A 16889-nucleotide genomic window follows, 5' to 3' on the forward strand; every position below is an offset into this window, starting at 1 on the left:
GAGCTTGGTATGAAAGATGGTCAAACTTTTTAATTGAAAAAGGTTTTTCAAAAGGGAAGGTTGACACTACATTGTTTTTAAAGCATAAAGGTAAAGATTTATTAGTAGTTTAAATTTATGTTGATGATATAATATTTGGTTCTACTAATGATGTTCTTTGCCAAGAATTTTCTAAGCTAATGCAAAGTGAATTCGAAATGAGCATGATGGGTGAGCTCTCATTTTTCTTGGGACTCCAAATCAAGCAAAGAAAAGATGGAATCTTCATCAATCAAGCTAAGTATGTCAAAGATATGCTCAAGAAGTTTGGACTGAAAATGGCAAACCTAATGACACTCCAATGAGCTCTTAAACAAAGCTTGACTTAGATGAAGGAGGTAAATGTGTAGATATTAAATTATATAGGTCAATTATTGGATCTTTACTTTATCTAACTGCAAGTAGACCGGACATTATGTTTAGTGTTTGCTTATGTGCTAGATTTCAATCATGCCCTAAGGAATCACATTTACTAGCTGTTAAGAGAATCTTTAGATACCTTAAGGACACTCCTAGTTTAGGACTTTGGTATCCTAGAGACTCTAACTTTAACTTGCATGCCTTTTCTGATGCGGATTATGGAGGATGCAAATTAGAAAGGAAAAGAACCTCTGGTACTTGCCAATTCCTTGGAAATATGTTGATTTCTTGGTTTTCAAAGAAACAAAATTGTGTTGCATTATCTAACACTGAAGCGGAATACATTTCAGCCGGTAGTTGTTGTGCACAAGTTTTATGGATGAAACAATAACTTTTTGATTATGGAATTGAAGTAGGTACTATTCCTATCAAGTGTGACAATACTAGTGCTATTTGTCTCACTAAAAATCCCATCCAACACTCTAGAACTAAGCACATTGAAATAAGACATCACTTTATTAGAGACCATGTCACTAAGGAAGATGTAGTTCTAGAATTTGTTGAAACTTTGCATCAATTAGCGGATATCTTTACGAAGCCTTTAGACAAGGAAAGATTTTGGACACTTAGGAGAGAATTAGGTTTGACCAACCTATCTTCACTTAGTTTTTAAAATAATTTTAGCACTTTAAAGAATAAATGAAAAATGCTTATAATAGTAATTTCTGATTACATTCATTGCTATTAGTTAGGGGGAGTTTATGATTCTTGATGAAAAATACATTTATGTTCAAATGTAGTTTAAGGATTAATTTGATTGATTGAACATGATTAATTTTTTATATATGAGTTGCCAATACCACTAGAGAAAATTAATTTAGCATTTTGTGTGCTTAAAATCAGATTTTAGCATTTTTGGTGCAGAGGGAATCGATACCCCCTTGAAGGGGAACCGATTCCCCCTTTGAAGGGGAACCAATTCCCCCCACAGGGGAATCGATACCCCCTGAGGGTTCTGGTTTTATCGGGCAGAACCCTTATGTTTTGCTCAAAACCCTCTTCTCTTCTTTCTTCACGCAAATAACTCTCTCCATCTTTTAAATCTCCATTTTGCCTCAAAACAACATTTTTAATCGGAATTCTCTTCAAATATCATCTCCTAAACCTGTTGAAATCATCAAAATCGTGCAAACTTCATCTAATCTCACTCAAATCCGAAATTCTTCAAGTTATTTTTCTAAAACTTCTATTTCATCAATTTTTGAACATAGAACTAGTTTAATTAGTTCTAGGTCGAACTTTAGATCGGGCATTGATTATTTAGTGATTAGAAACTAGATTCTAAAACTAATTTTATCAAAAACACAAGATTTTTCCAAAATTCTGAAAATTTTCGAAATTAAAAAAAAAATTGTTGTGTTTTGATTTAATTATGTTGTAATCATAAAAACTATATGTATATTGACTCTCAAAACCTTATTTTTCAATAGTTTTTCAAAAACTTTGCCCATTAGGATTGGTATAGAGAACCTTGAAATATTAAGGACTCAATTGAGTTTTGGGATTGATTATTTTGCATACATGTGTTTTAAAAATTGCAGGTTACTCTTTTCATTTCGATTACCTTAAATCATGTCTCATAAACGTTCTAGGGCCTCCTCTAGTCATTCTAGCCAACCTCCAAACTCACCTCCAAATCCTCCACCTATCCCACAAATTCCTATTCCTAATCCCGATGATCCAAACATGACCATTCGTAATTCTTGTTTCAATGAACCCGGTCGTAAACAAAATCTTTACTTTAGGTTTTGTCAATATTTTGAATCCTACAAAATCAGGGAAGAACGTATCCCATCTCTTTAAGCCATGCTAGACATCAATTTTCGTCATCTTCCTACTCTTCATGAGTGGAAATTTGACAAACTCTTCGAGCTTGAACCAATTGTCTACCATCAACTTGTTCGTATCTTCTACTCTAATGCCGTTTGCATTAAAAACTGAGAGGAAACCTTAACCATAGGGATTCGATCCTATCTTCTAGGACGATTCTTTCATCTTGACTCGGAATCCATTTCCAAATCATTAGGATTAGATAATGAAGGGTTAGACAATGAAAAACTTACGGTAGGATCTCAGTATAAGCGAGTGCAAGTGTTCTAGACCTTCATGACCGTTTTTTTCACCTAATGATCTCTTGGTGGTTTCGACCATCCGGGGGCTGTTACTCTACTCTTCGCACCTTAGATCTATTTTGGCTTCATTGTGTCCAAAATAATCACAAAATTAACCTTCCACAGATTATTTTTGCTGAACTTGTCAAAACCGTAAATCTTGTTCCCAATAAGAAATTGTGTTCTTCTTTAGTTTACGGTTATATTCTTAGTAATCTGTTTAAGAAGATTGGGCTTAGAGTTGGTCTTGATGCTTACTTTCCCCTCAAAAACCAAATCAATATATTCTCTTTAACTAAATCGGGATGGAAGATCAATGAAGAAACTGGTCTTTGGGTTCATACCGGTGAGCAACCGCCTGAAGTTGACGACTCCGACAATGAACCAGAATAGCACGAGGAACAAGCACGAGCAGAGGAACAAGCACAGCCAGAGGATCAAATGCCTCCATACTTTCGATCCTTTATGGAGACATTCGATCCTTTATGGAGACATTCGATTTCCGATATGCTTACATGGACTCTCGCTTCACTTCCATAGAATCTCATTTATCCACAATGGGAGCTCAACAATTGGAAATTCTCCGGGAGATGCGCACAAACAACGCTTCTATGAATGAACGCATTGATGCACTCTCACATGAGATGGCCGCTATGCGAGCTCATTTTCCTTCTCCCGATCCTCCTACGGATGCTTGATTTTGTGTTATGCTTTAGTACTTTGAACTTAAAGCTTATTGTTTCAACATTTTGAATGTTTTTGGATTGTTTTTACTTTGGTTGTTGGATATTTGAACTAATTTGATGAATTATGGATGTTTGAACTTATATTTCTATATATTTGGTTTGGTTAAATTTATTCATTATTGCATCATATACATCAATTAGATATATGACCAATTTTGTCATATCACATTGTTTATGAATATTGATTATGAAGCTAATGGCTAACGTTTCTCTTGATTGTGTTCTTAGCAGCTTAAGCTATATCTATTATAATCAATTGGCAAAGTATTTTTCAAAACCTTGTTTAGAGTTCTTTTAAAAAGTCTTTTTGATTTAACAAAAAGGGGGAGAAATGTTAAAGTGAGAAGTGTTAGAGTAAGGGGGGGTAATTTCAAAGAGTAAGGGGGAGTACTTTCAAACTTGATTTATTTCAAACTTGATTTCAAAATAAAATCATAAAATTACTAAAATGTTTTGTTATATCAAAAAGGGGGAGATTGTTGAAAATATTTTGATATTTCGATATAACAAATTAAGTTAAATGAATTTTAAGATTTTCTAAAAAGATTTTCTAAGTATATTCGATATAATTATTTGAATATCAAAATATTACTCAAAATCTTTCAAATGTCATTTTTAATCCTTACTCAAGTGTAAAATTAAGTTTTAATCTTAAAATAATTTCAAAACCAATTTTACAAAATGTTTCGAACCATTTCAAAGCCAAAAATTCCAGATTTCTCAGAGGGAACTGATTCCCCCCAAGGGGGTACCGATTCCCCCCTGAATGGTTTGGCTCCGAGAAAAACAGAATGCTCAGAGGGAACCGATTCCCCCCCAAGGGGGTACCGATTCCCCCTGTTTAACGGTCGAAATATTTGAATTTTACACTTAGGGAACCGATTCCCCATAAGGGGGTACCGATTCCCCCAACGCTCCAAGCAGAAATATTAATTGTTTTCACACTTAAACGGCTCCAATAACTTCATTAATGATCCCCCAACGTTCAGAAGTGATTCAAGGTGTATTTAAACAAGCTTAGAAGCCATTAATCAATAACAAGAAACAACAATCAACTAGAATCAAGAGAGAATCAAAGAGAAAGCATCAAACCTCAAGTTTGTGCATTTCAAGCCTATTTTTTTATTCAATATTCATTTTCCTTTCAAGAACACTACTTGTACTCAATTGTATTCATTCTTGAGTGTTCTTTTCTTTGTTCTAGAATTGTGCAAACAATCTACCTTGTGAGGATTTCCTTGTAAGTTTGCAAATTTGTATTGTTCTCTTTGGGAGAGAGTGTTCTCAAGAATTTAGGGTATAATTCTTGAGGGTTTGTAAGGTTACTCTTTGTCCTCAAAAGAAAGAAAAATTAGTGAATTTGTGGAAAATCCTTAGTGTGGATAGCTAAGGTAGTGGACGTAGACTTTGGTTGAGAAAGTCGAACCACTCTAAATCGTTGTGCAATTACTTTCAATTTTCTGCAAAAGCTTCCACCAAAATTTTAATTGCCAATTCACCCCCCTCTTGGTCATATTCGTCGATCAATTAACTCAACATATTCACGAACATGTTCGTATAACGGTCACTTATTGTTCATTTATATGTTCAATTGTTAGTTTTACCCTTTGTTAAAGAAAATGGTAAAATTATATCACTAGTGTTTAAATTCCTTAAAATTCACAGTTTAAATTTTAACTTTTATCATGTGTTCAATTTAGTTCCTACCTTCACCAATATTTAAAATGTAAAAAAATAAAAGAAAAAAAGAGAATCGGACAAACAAGTTGTTTGTGATGATATTTGGATAAATAAACGATAAGATAACACATACTAAAATTTTAAATTTGAGTTGAGTTTAAAATAGAACTCAAACAACTCATATGAAAAATATATATATGTATTGTACATTATTATTGTCTTATAAAAATTTATTTAAATTAAAATTAAATAATATCATAGTATTATAAATATTTATAATTAAATTTAAATAAAAATTCAAACAATTCAATTTGATTCAACTCTACTTAAAATTTTTAAAATAAAATTTAAATTATGAAATACACCACTTATAACTCAAATTCTTTAATTCTACTCAACTCGCCTGCATCGAATGCTCACCTGTGCCGAACAGCAGAGAAAGCAGAAGTGGATAAAATAACAGCTCATATTGGCCTCAAACCCTCAATCTGAAGCCAGAAGAATAAGAACAAACCCCAAATCACTTCTCCTTCTCCTCCTTCTTCTTCGTCGCCAAATCCAAAGGCCAAAACTATCCTCTTAATTCCTTCGGTTACGAAGAAATGGCAATTTCATCACCAGCAGGCACCGCCGCTGTCGCTTCTTCTAAGCTTAGATACCCACAAGCCTCCCCTCTCCCTATTCACTCCTCAGCCACTTCTGCAGTTTTCTCTTCAATTATCCCTAAACTAACCCCTACCCACCTCTCCTCTTCCTTCCTTCCTCCTTTTATCACCACCGTCTCCACCTCCTCCGTCTTCCCCCACCGCCGTGCCTATTTCACAGTCAAAGCTGCCCGTGGCAAATTCGAACGCAAAAAGCCCCACGTCAACATCGGCACCATTGGTCATGTCGACCACGGTAAAACCACCTTGACTGCCGCTCTAACTATGGCCTTAGCTTCCATGGGTAACAGCGCCCCGAAAAAGTACGACGAAATCGACGCCGCCCCTGAAGAGCGTGCCCGTGGTATCACCATCAACACCGCCACCGTCGAATATGAAACCGAGAACCGCCATTACGCCCACGTGGATTGCCCCGGGCACGCTGATTATGTTAAAAACATGATTACTGGAGCTGCCCAAATGGACGGTGCCATCTTGGTCGTTTCCGGAGCCGACGGACCCATGCCCCAGACTAAAGAGCATATCTTGTTGGCTAAACAAGTTGGTGTCCCAAACATGGTCGTGTTTTTGAACAAACAAGACCAGGTAGATGATGAAGAGCTTTTGCAATTGGTCGAATTGGAGGTGCGTGAATTGCTTTCTAGTTACGAATTTCCTGGTGATGATGTGCCTATTGTTTCTGGTTCTGCACTTTTAGCTTTAGAAGCTTTAATGGCTAAACCCAGTATTCCTAGAGGAGAAAACCAGTGGGTTGATAAGATTTATGAACTTATGGATGCTGTTGATAGCTATATTCCTGTTCCTCAAAGACAAACAGATTTACCTTTCTTGTTAGCTGTTGAGGATGTGTTTTCCATCACCGGCCGTGGTACTGTCGCCACCGGTCGTATCGAGAGAGGTACTATTAAGGTTGGAGATACTGTTGACATTGTTGGATTGAAGGAAACCAGGAATGTCACAGTTACTGGAGTGGAAATGTTTCAAAAGATATTAGATGATGCCATGGCTGGTGATAATGTTGGATTGTTGCTTAGAGGTGTTCAAAAGGCTGATATTCAGAGAGGGATGGTTTTGGCTAAACCGGGAACTATCACGCCCCATACCAAGTTCAGCGCCATTGTCTATGTGTTGAAGAAGGAAGAGGGTGGTAGGCATTCTCCATTCTTCGCAGGTTATAGGCCTCAGTTTTACATGAGGACCACCGATGTCACCGGAAAGGTATCTTCCATTATGAATGATAAGGATGAAGAGTCTAAGATGGTTATGCCCGGTGACCGTGTAAAGATGGTAGTTGAGCTCATTATGCCCGTGGCTTGCGAACAAGGGATGCGGTTCGCAATCAGAGAAGGTGGGAAGACAGTTGGAGCCGGTGTTATTCAGTCCATCATTGAGTGATTTTTGGATACACCTAAGTTGCAAAAAATGTTATTTGCATTTGCAGTGATGTCAAAAAAACTTCATATGTTAAAGTCATGCAATTAGTTTCATCACAATTTTTAAAACCTCTTTGATTCCAATTTCATATTTGGAGTTTTGTATTTCTTTTGCTTCAACCTCATGTTAAATCTAGTTGGTTAATATTCATGTCATAAGTTTGGTCAAGCATGTCTTGCTTTATCTCAAGCATGTTTTTCTTCTTTGATCTATGTTATACCTTACTCTTTTAGAGCAATCATAATACTTGGTTAATGTTTTTCAGCTTAGATTGGATGGATAGATGTTGAAAATTGAACTTAATTTAACTATACCATTGTGAGTAAAAAGTATTAAGCATAATTTATTAAGATACTTTAATAATAATAAAAAGAGAGAAAAATCAATAAATATTTGATTGGTAAGTAGTGTGAATTGTGCATTACCTCTCTTTTTTGGAAACTTACCTGGTAGATCGGTCATTATTACAAGTTAGGATCTCTTTAAATTTAGTGACCTTAAAGAGTCGAGTTTAATAAAGATAAAGAATTTCACATCGATAGGAACCGTCTCATGTTGCCCTACCTGATTCGTATATATTTCTTTTTAAATATGATCTTCCTAATATATTATTTTATCAATATTTATATTTTACTATTTTTAATTGTTACCAAATATTTAATCAGTTTTATAATTATTATCAACCATAAAATAACTTTTTTTGTTAGTTTAATAGTTATCTTGAACCAACAATCAGTTGGTCTAGTAGGATGAGGCACTAGATTCCTTTTACAAGATCAGGAGTTTGAATCCTAGCTTTTGCGAATAGAACAAACTGGGTTGAGAGGGTTGCCTTTGCCTCTACAATACCCAATTTAGATTAGTCGGTCAATTGATCGGACACCAGTGATTAATTCAAAAAATAGTTATATTGAACTTTTAAAACATATTTAAAACACTTCAATCAACTTTTAAACCCGTAAATACATGTATTAAGAATTAGCGTTAAAAACAGTGTGATTGATATTTAGTAAGCCTTTCTTTCTGTTTTTGTTTTTGTTTTGAAGTATGTCAAATTTAAACTATATACATACATTTTTTAAATATAATCCACATATATCGAATATATTCTACGTCAAGTTTGATCTAACTTCTAAGACCCTAGTTGATAATTAGACTAAACCTAATTGATACGACACTAATACTTTGAGAATTCAATTAAATGTTTTTTAAATTGAGGACCAATTTAAAATCTAAGCCATAGTGAGAGATGTCTGGTGTAATTAACCTTAAACTATAAAGCAAGAGAATTTAAGCAATCCTTGTAAACAGATATATTGCTGGAGAATGGGGTTCCTAAATTGAAACTTTAGTTTTCTTACTAATCAATCATCTTCGTCTCTTCCCGTAGCCTATATTCTCATTACATGCGAAGATTTATAGTCGGATAGACAGGACACCGGTGACAGTGGATGTTGCTAAAGATTTAACAATTTTAGCATGAAAATATCATATCCATTTTACACCAATTCAGAACTCCATTACTTCAGTCGGGTAGTTCCGAACGCTCCCTCCGCGCCGTGACTGTCATTGTGTTCAACAACTTGCTAGGCTCACGACAATAAGGGTTGTCCAGAGCTGCATGCGCCAAAAATGGTAGTTTTCTTAATGCTCTTCCACTCAATCCCTGTAAACAAAACATACCAAAAATACTTATTTATTTCACCAAAAATCGTTGCTAGATTCGATGTGCTCACTATCAGGGCTTCGATGTCTAACCTCGCATGCTTCGGCAGCCTCTGCTAATTGCTTACACAGGTGAATAGTTGTTTGAACCTCCTGATTCTCATCCATATTCGATTTCTCTTTCAAAGTAGCATAGTCTGGAAGGATGTATTGGCTTGAACCCTAAAGAGATTCATGTTTGACTTGGCATTAAGTAAAGAGATGAAAATATGGAGGCCTTGGGCATTGTTTTGCATTCTTACCTGGATATTTGATATGATTCCTGTCCGCATAAGTTCCTGCAAGCAGGATCTTAAAATTTCATAACGAGCTTGAAGAGTTGGAGGTCCCACATATGCTTTGATATCGGCTCGGTCAACAAATGCAATATCTGCAACACTAATAGTAAATTTATACATTCCAAAACAGTTGATACTTCTCCAGCCTAATATTTCAGGGACTGGTGCCATTGATAAATATGAAAAATGTAAAATATCCCTCAATACGTTAATTTAGAGGACTATCCGAGAAAATTTTCTAACAGTTGGAAGATTCCAATATTGAATCCACAAGGAGATAATGGCAAATTACCATGCAAACTTGCAGAGTTCAAGTAAATGCCATAAATTTGAGAATAAGGAACCAATATGAAATGGATTATAGGCTTACCAATAGCAGCAGTTATATTGGATGTAGTCATGATTATAACGTTGGGAGATGATTTCAGCTTATCCATCTGAGTTAATAGCGCATTTACAACCTGAGGTACATTTTCAAGTTGTATCCGGTATAAAGTTGAGGTAAATATACTCATATAAAGATGTGCGTTTAAGAAAAAATTTATGTAGTAGTTTAATGATGCACAAAACTATACCCGAATGGAATCTGAAGGCTCGGAACCAGACAAAGCAGCATTTCTAGCAGCAGCAAGACTTTCAACTTCATCTGCAGTAGCAGTAGCAGTAGCAGCAGCAGCATATATCCAAAAAATCATAAGCTAGAAAGACCAGAAATGATCAAAACCATAGCTTCGGTATTAAAAAACTCACCAATTAGAACAAATACCAGATTGTGTTCTTCCTCCACCATTTCTTGAATTTTTTGGAAAAGTTTTGCAACCTAAAGTTATGACCGGGGTTAAGAATGTAAAGAGTTCATGATACTTCTGTCATAAGTTCAAAATATTGATACAGAAACATACCAACTTGCCGCTCTCAGAGAACCATTTACTAAACAATGAATGTGCATTAACTTCGATTAATTGGCACTGTGGATACCTGAAAAAAGAATGGAAACCAAAGATAAAATCAGGCTAGAACCAACCATCTCACAAGCTGTGTATAAGGCCTTAAAGTGATATATGCATTACACACTGAAATTAACAAAAGACCTGGAGCTGAATCTGATGGATAATTTCTGTGCCAGTGCTTTGCATAAAGATGTCTTTCCCGTCCCCGGGGGCCCATGTAAAAGTATAATGCTGCAGAAAAAAAATTATTGAACAGATTTTTGTGTTACTATTATCAATATCAATGCCTGTAATCAACTGATATTATCTAGATGGCGTAGAAAATTGGAGAAAATATAAAAGAAGAAACTAATATTATCTGCTGCTTAACAGTCTTGAACCAGTGACCAGTAGACAATATGATGCCATGCTTCATCCTATTTCTAGAAGTTGCCCTAAGGGCAATGTCATGCAACAGGAGAACTGCCAAACGCCATGAAGAAAATTTTGAATGTTGAAAAGTAACCATGTATATTTATATAGATGCTTGTAAGCTCTCTCCCTCTCTACAGAGCTTTGCATCATCAAGAATACAGAACTAAAACAAAGTGGTATTGTCAAACAATAAATATGAACAAGTAAATATGCATGATGATGAAAGATGGACAACAAGTTGATACATTCAAAAGCCAACATCCAGAATGTTCTATTTGAAGTTTTAGTCTTACTAGATAAGGGTCCAACTATGAAAGCCCCAGCTGAAACAATCTAATCAGGTTGGTCATTACTAGATAAGGATCATGGTACTAGTTCTGAAAGAGAGAAACGACGCTTCGTTTTCTTCTTTTCTTTTCTGGGAACAGAATGATACTACTTTATTGAAAGTGATGAGGAGGTTCCATACCGGTTCCATGACACAAGGAAAGGATCAACACCTTTTTCAGTAAAAAGTAATGCACTGGCTGCATAACGCAATAACCGCTGCTTTAGGCCAGATTCATAGATTAAGCTGCACAATCAAGTTCCAAAATCAATATAAAAACTAATTCAAACATTCAAGAAAAATGGAAGCTGCAGACAAACCTTTCCCACATGCCATCAAATTCCTTAGCTGGTAGGATCCATTCATTGAAGCTAGACAACTGGCCATCCACAGTTAATTCCTCACATGGTCCCTCCTCACTAAGCTGACAATTCAACAATCATATCCATTCAACTTTAAACAAAAAACATTTAAGTATAAACTGAAGATTTGATCAGACGTTTCTCAATTTCAGCAACCAGGCAAAAACTGTATCAACATCCTCTGTTACAAAACTTAAGTAGATGTTCATTTGAAATGTGAATCAATTTCAAATAAGATGTAGACAGATATTGCTAAGTCAAGTTGTTGGGAAAATGAGCAAAATAATAATAACAAAATGATAACCTTTTAACCTTAATAAAATCAGAGTAGCATGGTACCTGAAAGACATGAACAACAGGTTTCACTTGCCAGAACAAAAGAACATCATGGCTTTTAACCCATTCATCTAGACAACAAACAGCGTGAACAATATGAGTACATTATAATCCATCATCCTCCGTACAGAAATAATCGAACTCTTAAACTAAAATACAATTCCTTATTTTAACGGTTAATTCTGTAAAAAAAACACGCAATTCCTTATTTTTCTCATGCCCCACTCACTGAAAATTTTAAATTTTAAAGACAAAAATGAGAGCATAAAAGAAGACAAAATAGAACATACCTGTGTCACATATACGGATTCTGTGTACATTTTCCATAAGAAATGGATTATCGTTAGACACTTGTATGGGACCATCAATGTAGCTCAGGCTTCTCTTTTCAAGCATTCTGATTGCAAGACAGAAAAGTTTAATTTCACATTTCAGTTAAAACCACCAAATCTGGCCCTAATTAATTTACAAGCTTATTCTTACAACATAAGCATCAAACAACAGCCATCATCAGTCAAATATTTTTAAATAGATAAATAAACCAAAATCATTTTAACATCTTACTGTTCAACGGCTTTTTGGACATCGTCAGGCCGAGCTGTGCTTGAAGGTTTTAAGCAAACTTCAACTGACATTAAAAGAAGAGATACATTACAAGCATAAATCAACGCAAAGAAGAGTCAAATTTGTGAAAAGCGTGAGACTGAGAAATCACCAGAAACGTGAAATTTGTCAAGAGGCACAGCAGAAGGCGACGTCGTGGGTGGTGCTAAAGGGACGCTGTTTTGGTCGGAGATCTTGACGTCCTCGACGTTTGGAACGGAAACCTCCATGGGAGAGCTCGTCATTTTTGTTTCAGTAATTTGATTGACTACGGATTATAATGTGAATAGCATTGCAGAGAATCTGGAAAAAGATGGAGTTTTTAGGGTTTAATCTAAAACGCTAGATAGAAATTTGAAATGGGCGGGAAAAAAGTGACTGGCCGAATAGGATGGAACACACTCAAATTTCCTTTTATTCTAATTTTTGAGAAAACTACACAAATAGTCCCTTAAATATATGATAATCTTTCTGGAGTATCCTAACTAGAAACAATTAAAAAATGATCACTCAATTTTTAAAAAATTAACAAGTTGATTGTTTTCCATTTAGCCCTCAACTTTACAGTTTTTAATTTGGTTCTAATTATAAAAATGTATCCTCAATATTTTATTATACTACGAATTTAATTACATTCATCTACTCCAACAAACTTAATTTTCTTCCATTTTTTTAACCAAATTCTCGATCTAAAATTCAACTATGGAATGATCAAAACATGCTTGGTTGTAGTAAAAGAGAAACTAATAATTTTACCATTTTTTGAAACCCTAAACCCATTTTTAGTTCCCTCAAAACCTCACTTTCAAGCTTTTGGAAGAATTATCAGTAGCACAAAAAATTCGAGATGCTTTTTTAATAACTATGAGATTTTGGGGTTTATAAAGAACGATGATAGGTGTTAATTTCTCCCAACCAAATATGCCAATTTCCTTTCAAAGAATAGTTTTATGATGTTGATTTCTGCCTCTTTGGTGCTCCTTCATGATGTGTGAAGGCATGCCTTTAGCTTTCTTTTTTGCTTCATTAATTTGTGTCTATTGATTTATAATTTCTACTTACTTCATTCATTCTCGCATGTCCTCGTACGTTGAATTATCATTCTTCTTTCCCTTTTTCTCTCTTTCAATAAATATTCTTCTGCTTTTGTTATTGTTTATTCATCCTCCCATCATATGATGTTTTCTGTAAAATCATAATTCCAACGTCATACATGCTTCTACGAAGTTTAATATAAAAATGTAAATTATATAAATAATCATCCTCCGAAAGATTGATAATGTCGAATCTCATTTCTCTTCCTTTGCACATGTGTTAATCGGAGCATGCATTGCATCATATTGAGATTTAACTCCATTTGAATCATCTCATTGTAACCATCAAGTGGTAATTTGTTGCGGAATACAACTATCGGATAGAGCAAAATCGCAATTGATAATTTGAGAAAATAAAAATGAAGATAAAGAAGACACAAATTTTACGTGGAAAACCCCTAAATAATATAGGGTAAAAACCACGGGCAAAGATAGAAGAATTTCACTATGAGAAAATAGGAATGACAACTTCTCTCAATCTAACAAGGAGAAAACAAAGGAGAAAACAACTCTCAAGAAAACTCTCTAAATTCTCTAGTATTGGGAGAAAGCTAGAATGATTTGGGATGGTTTTGAAACTAAATGGTTTAGGGTATTTATAGTTGAAGCTTAAGAACTAATCTTATAAATACCCTAAAGTATAGGGACTAAATATGCAATTTTACTATCCTATTTTTTTCAACAATAACCATTTGCACCAAAAGTTTGGATATTAATTTCCACCGAAAGTTGCTTGACTTTTCAACAATATCCCACTTGAAGATTTGATTGGAACAATCATATCTTCACACCACTCTTTCTACCTTATACCATCATGTTGCTTACGTTTCTGACAGGCCACGAGATGATCGACACCAAGTAAATTTATCAACATTAATCGCCTTCGTCATAAAATCTGCTATATTGTATTTGGTATAGATTTTTTGCATATTTACCGTCTCTTCTTCCACCTTTTCACGAATGAAATGGTATTGAACTCGTATGTGTTTTGTCCTTAAATGAAATGTTGGATTCCTTGCTAGATTCAAGGCGCTTTGACTGTCACAAAACAGAGAGACATACTCTTGATTGTGCCCAAGCTCCTCCAATAGCATCTTCAACCATATTGCTTCTTTATTGGCTTGTGTAGTTGCTATATATTCTGCCTCTATTGTGGATGTAGCCACAACTGACTGCAATTTTGAAACCCAACTTACAGCTCCACCAGTAACTTTGAACACATATCATGTAGTAGATTTGATTTTATCCAAATCCCCTGCAAAGTCAGAATCTACATACCCATTGATTAGTAAGTTTGATCCTCCATAACATAATGCATCATTTGAGGTCCCATTGATGTATCTCAAGATCCTCTTTACTATATTCCAATGCTCTTTGTTTGGATTCGCCATGTACCGACTAACCACTCCCACTACTTGTGTAATATCTGGTCTTATGCATAACAAAGCGACATTAAACTTCTCATTGTCGATGCATACGGTACTCGAGACATCTCCATCCTCTCTTCTTCACTGCTAGGACTCATTCTGGAGGATAATTTGATGTTAATAGGAAGAGGGGTAGAAATTGGCTTACAATCTTACATGTTGAATCGTGACAAGATCTTCTTCAAGTAATTCTTTTATGAAAGCCAAATCTTCCTATTACTTTTATCTCGGTGAATTTGCATCCCAAGAATCTTGTTTGCTGATTCCAAGTCCTTCATTTCAAATTCCCTAACCAACTGTGCCTTCAATTCTTCAATATGATCATTGTTGGATCCCGCAACCAACATGTCATCCACATACAACAGTAATATAACAAAATCTTTATCACCAAACCTCTTGAAATAAGCACAAGGGTATGTATTAAGTCTGTTATATCCAAGGCACATAATGAAGGAATCAAATCTCTTATACCAACACCTCGGCGCCTGCTTTAGACCGTACATAGATTTGTTCAACCTGTAAACCAAGTTCATCTTTTCTTTTTCTTCAAAACCTTCAGGCTGAAGCATATAAATCTCTTCTTCAAGATTTCCATAAAGAAAAGCTATTTTAATATCTAGCTGCTCTAGATGTAAATTCAATGTAGCACATATTGCCAAGACTACTCGAACTGTTGTTAGTTAAACCACAGGAGAAAAGATTTCATTGAAATCAATACCTTCTTTCTGAGCATATCCTTTGACCACCAATCTTGCACGATACCTCTCAACTTGATCGTTACCATTTCACTTAATTTTGAAGACCCATTTGTTACCAATTGGCTTCATTCCTTATGGTAGTGGCACAAGGTCCCATGTATTATTTTTATTAAGGGTTTCAATTTCTTCTTCCATCACCATCATCCATAGTGAAGCATCTGAGTTGTTTATTGCCTCTTGTTATGTTGATGGCTCACCGTCCTATGTTAAAAGGCAGTATGCAATATTTCCTTCTATAATATAATCTGAGTATCAATTGGGACATCTTCTCACACGATCTGATTGATGAGTTGTTGGAGCTTCAGAACTCTCTGTTTCTTGTTCATCATGTGCTGGTTCTGCTTCAGAATAATCTCCTTGTTCAAACTCCTTTTCCACATGTATTTGTGTAGTCTCTGACTTTTCAGCATTATCATCGTCTTCTTTTCTTCGTAGTTTATCTTCTATAAAGATAGCATCCCTGCTGATGATCACTTTGCGGGCAGTGGGATCCCACAAGCGATACCCCTTTACTCAATCAGCATACCCCAAGAATTTGCATTTCCTGGATTTTGGATCGAACTTTGAAATTTCTTGGGAGTTTTACATCACGTACATAATACTTCCAAATACATAGAGGTTTGAATAATCAACTGGTTTACTAGTCTACATCTCCATTGGTGTCTTCAGCTCTATTGTAGTTGATGGAGCTCGATTCACCAAATAACAGGCGGTGTTGACTGCTTCTGCCCAAAATGATTTTTCTAGGCCTGAAACCCTCAACATTGCTCTTGTTCTTTCTAACAAGGTTCTATTCATCCGCTCTGCCACTCCATTTTGTTTAGGAGTGTTCGCCACTGTGAACTGTCTTTTGATGTCTTCTTTCTTGTAAAAGTTATCAAATTCTTCACTTGTGTATTCTTCTCCATTATTTGTTCTAAAACACTTGATCTTATTTCCAGAATCAAGTTCCACTCGCGCTTTGAAGTTTTGGAAATTTGAAAACACATCTGACTTCTTCTTAATAGGGTACACCCAACATCTCCTGGAGTAGTCATCAATAAATGAGATAAAGTATTTTGCTCCGCCTATGGATGTAACTGGTGCTTACCATATGTCTGAATGAACCAATTATAGATTACTTTTGCTTCTAGAATTTGACGTGTTGAATTTTAATCGGTGATGTTTACATGTTATGCAATGCTCACACAAAGTAAATGACACATTTATTAAGTCTGAAAGTAGATTTTGCTCCACAAGGACTTTCATTCCTTGTTCTGACATGTGTCCAAGTTTTTGATGTCATAGCATTGCAGAATCTAAACTACATGAGGCAACAGAGGCTTCTGTTTCTTGCAAAGTCTCTCCCTTCAACATGTACAAGTTTGTTGTTATTTTTTCACCTTTCATCACCATAACCGCTCCATGAAACACCTTCATGATTCATTTACGGTTTTCAATCTTGCTTGCATTATTATGCAACAATCCGTAGGATAATAAATTTTTCTTCAGGCCTTTCACATGCCAAATATCTCGAACA

General features: G+C 35.3%; 2 protein-coding genes across 2 annotated transcripts; one reads left to right on the plus strand and one right to left on the minus strand.

Moving 5' to 3' along the window:
* The first annotated feature begins 5493 nt into the window (after positions 1-5493).
* On the plus strand, positions 5494-7248 carry LOC120163087 (elongation factor Tu, chloroplastic-like). Its single transcript, XM_039173099.1, has one exon. It carries the CDS (start codon positions 5599-5601, stop codon positions 7054-7056), a length of 1458 nt encoding a protein of 485 aa, XP_039029030.1. The 5' UTR covers positions 5494-5598; the 3' UTR covers positions 7057-7248.
* Positions 7249-8427: 1179 nt separating this feature from the next.
* On the minus strand, positions 8428-12417 carry LOC120162963 (pachytene checkpoint protein 2 homolog). The gene is made up of 14 exons (XM_039172997.1): positions 12204-12417; positions 12053-12116; positions 11779-11885; positions 11492-11559; positions 11111-11214; positions 10932-11036; positions 10190-10279; positions 10001-10076; positions 9849-9918; positions 9674-9744; positions 9469-9559; positions 9063-9190; positions 8854-8982; positions 8428-8761 (listed from the first exon to the last, which is right to left on the minus strand). Exons 1-14 carry the CDS (start codon positions 12334-12336, stop codon positions 8621-8623), a joined length of 1377 nt encoding a protein of 458 aa, XP_039028928.1. The 5' UTR covers positions 12337-12417; the 3' UTR covers positions 8428-8620.
* Positions 12418-16889: the final 4472 nt, after the last annotated feature.

Source organism: Hibiscus syriacus, unplaced genomic scaffold (genome assembly GCF_006381635.1).
Source record: "Hibiscus syriacus cultivar Baekdansim isolate YM2019G1 unplaced genomic scaffold, ASM638163v2 tig00111427_pilon, whole genome shotgun sequence".
NCBI lineage: Eukaryota > Viridiplantae > Streptophyta > Magnoliopsida > Malvales > Malvaceae > Hibiscus > Hibiscus syriacus.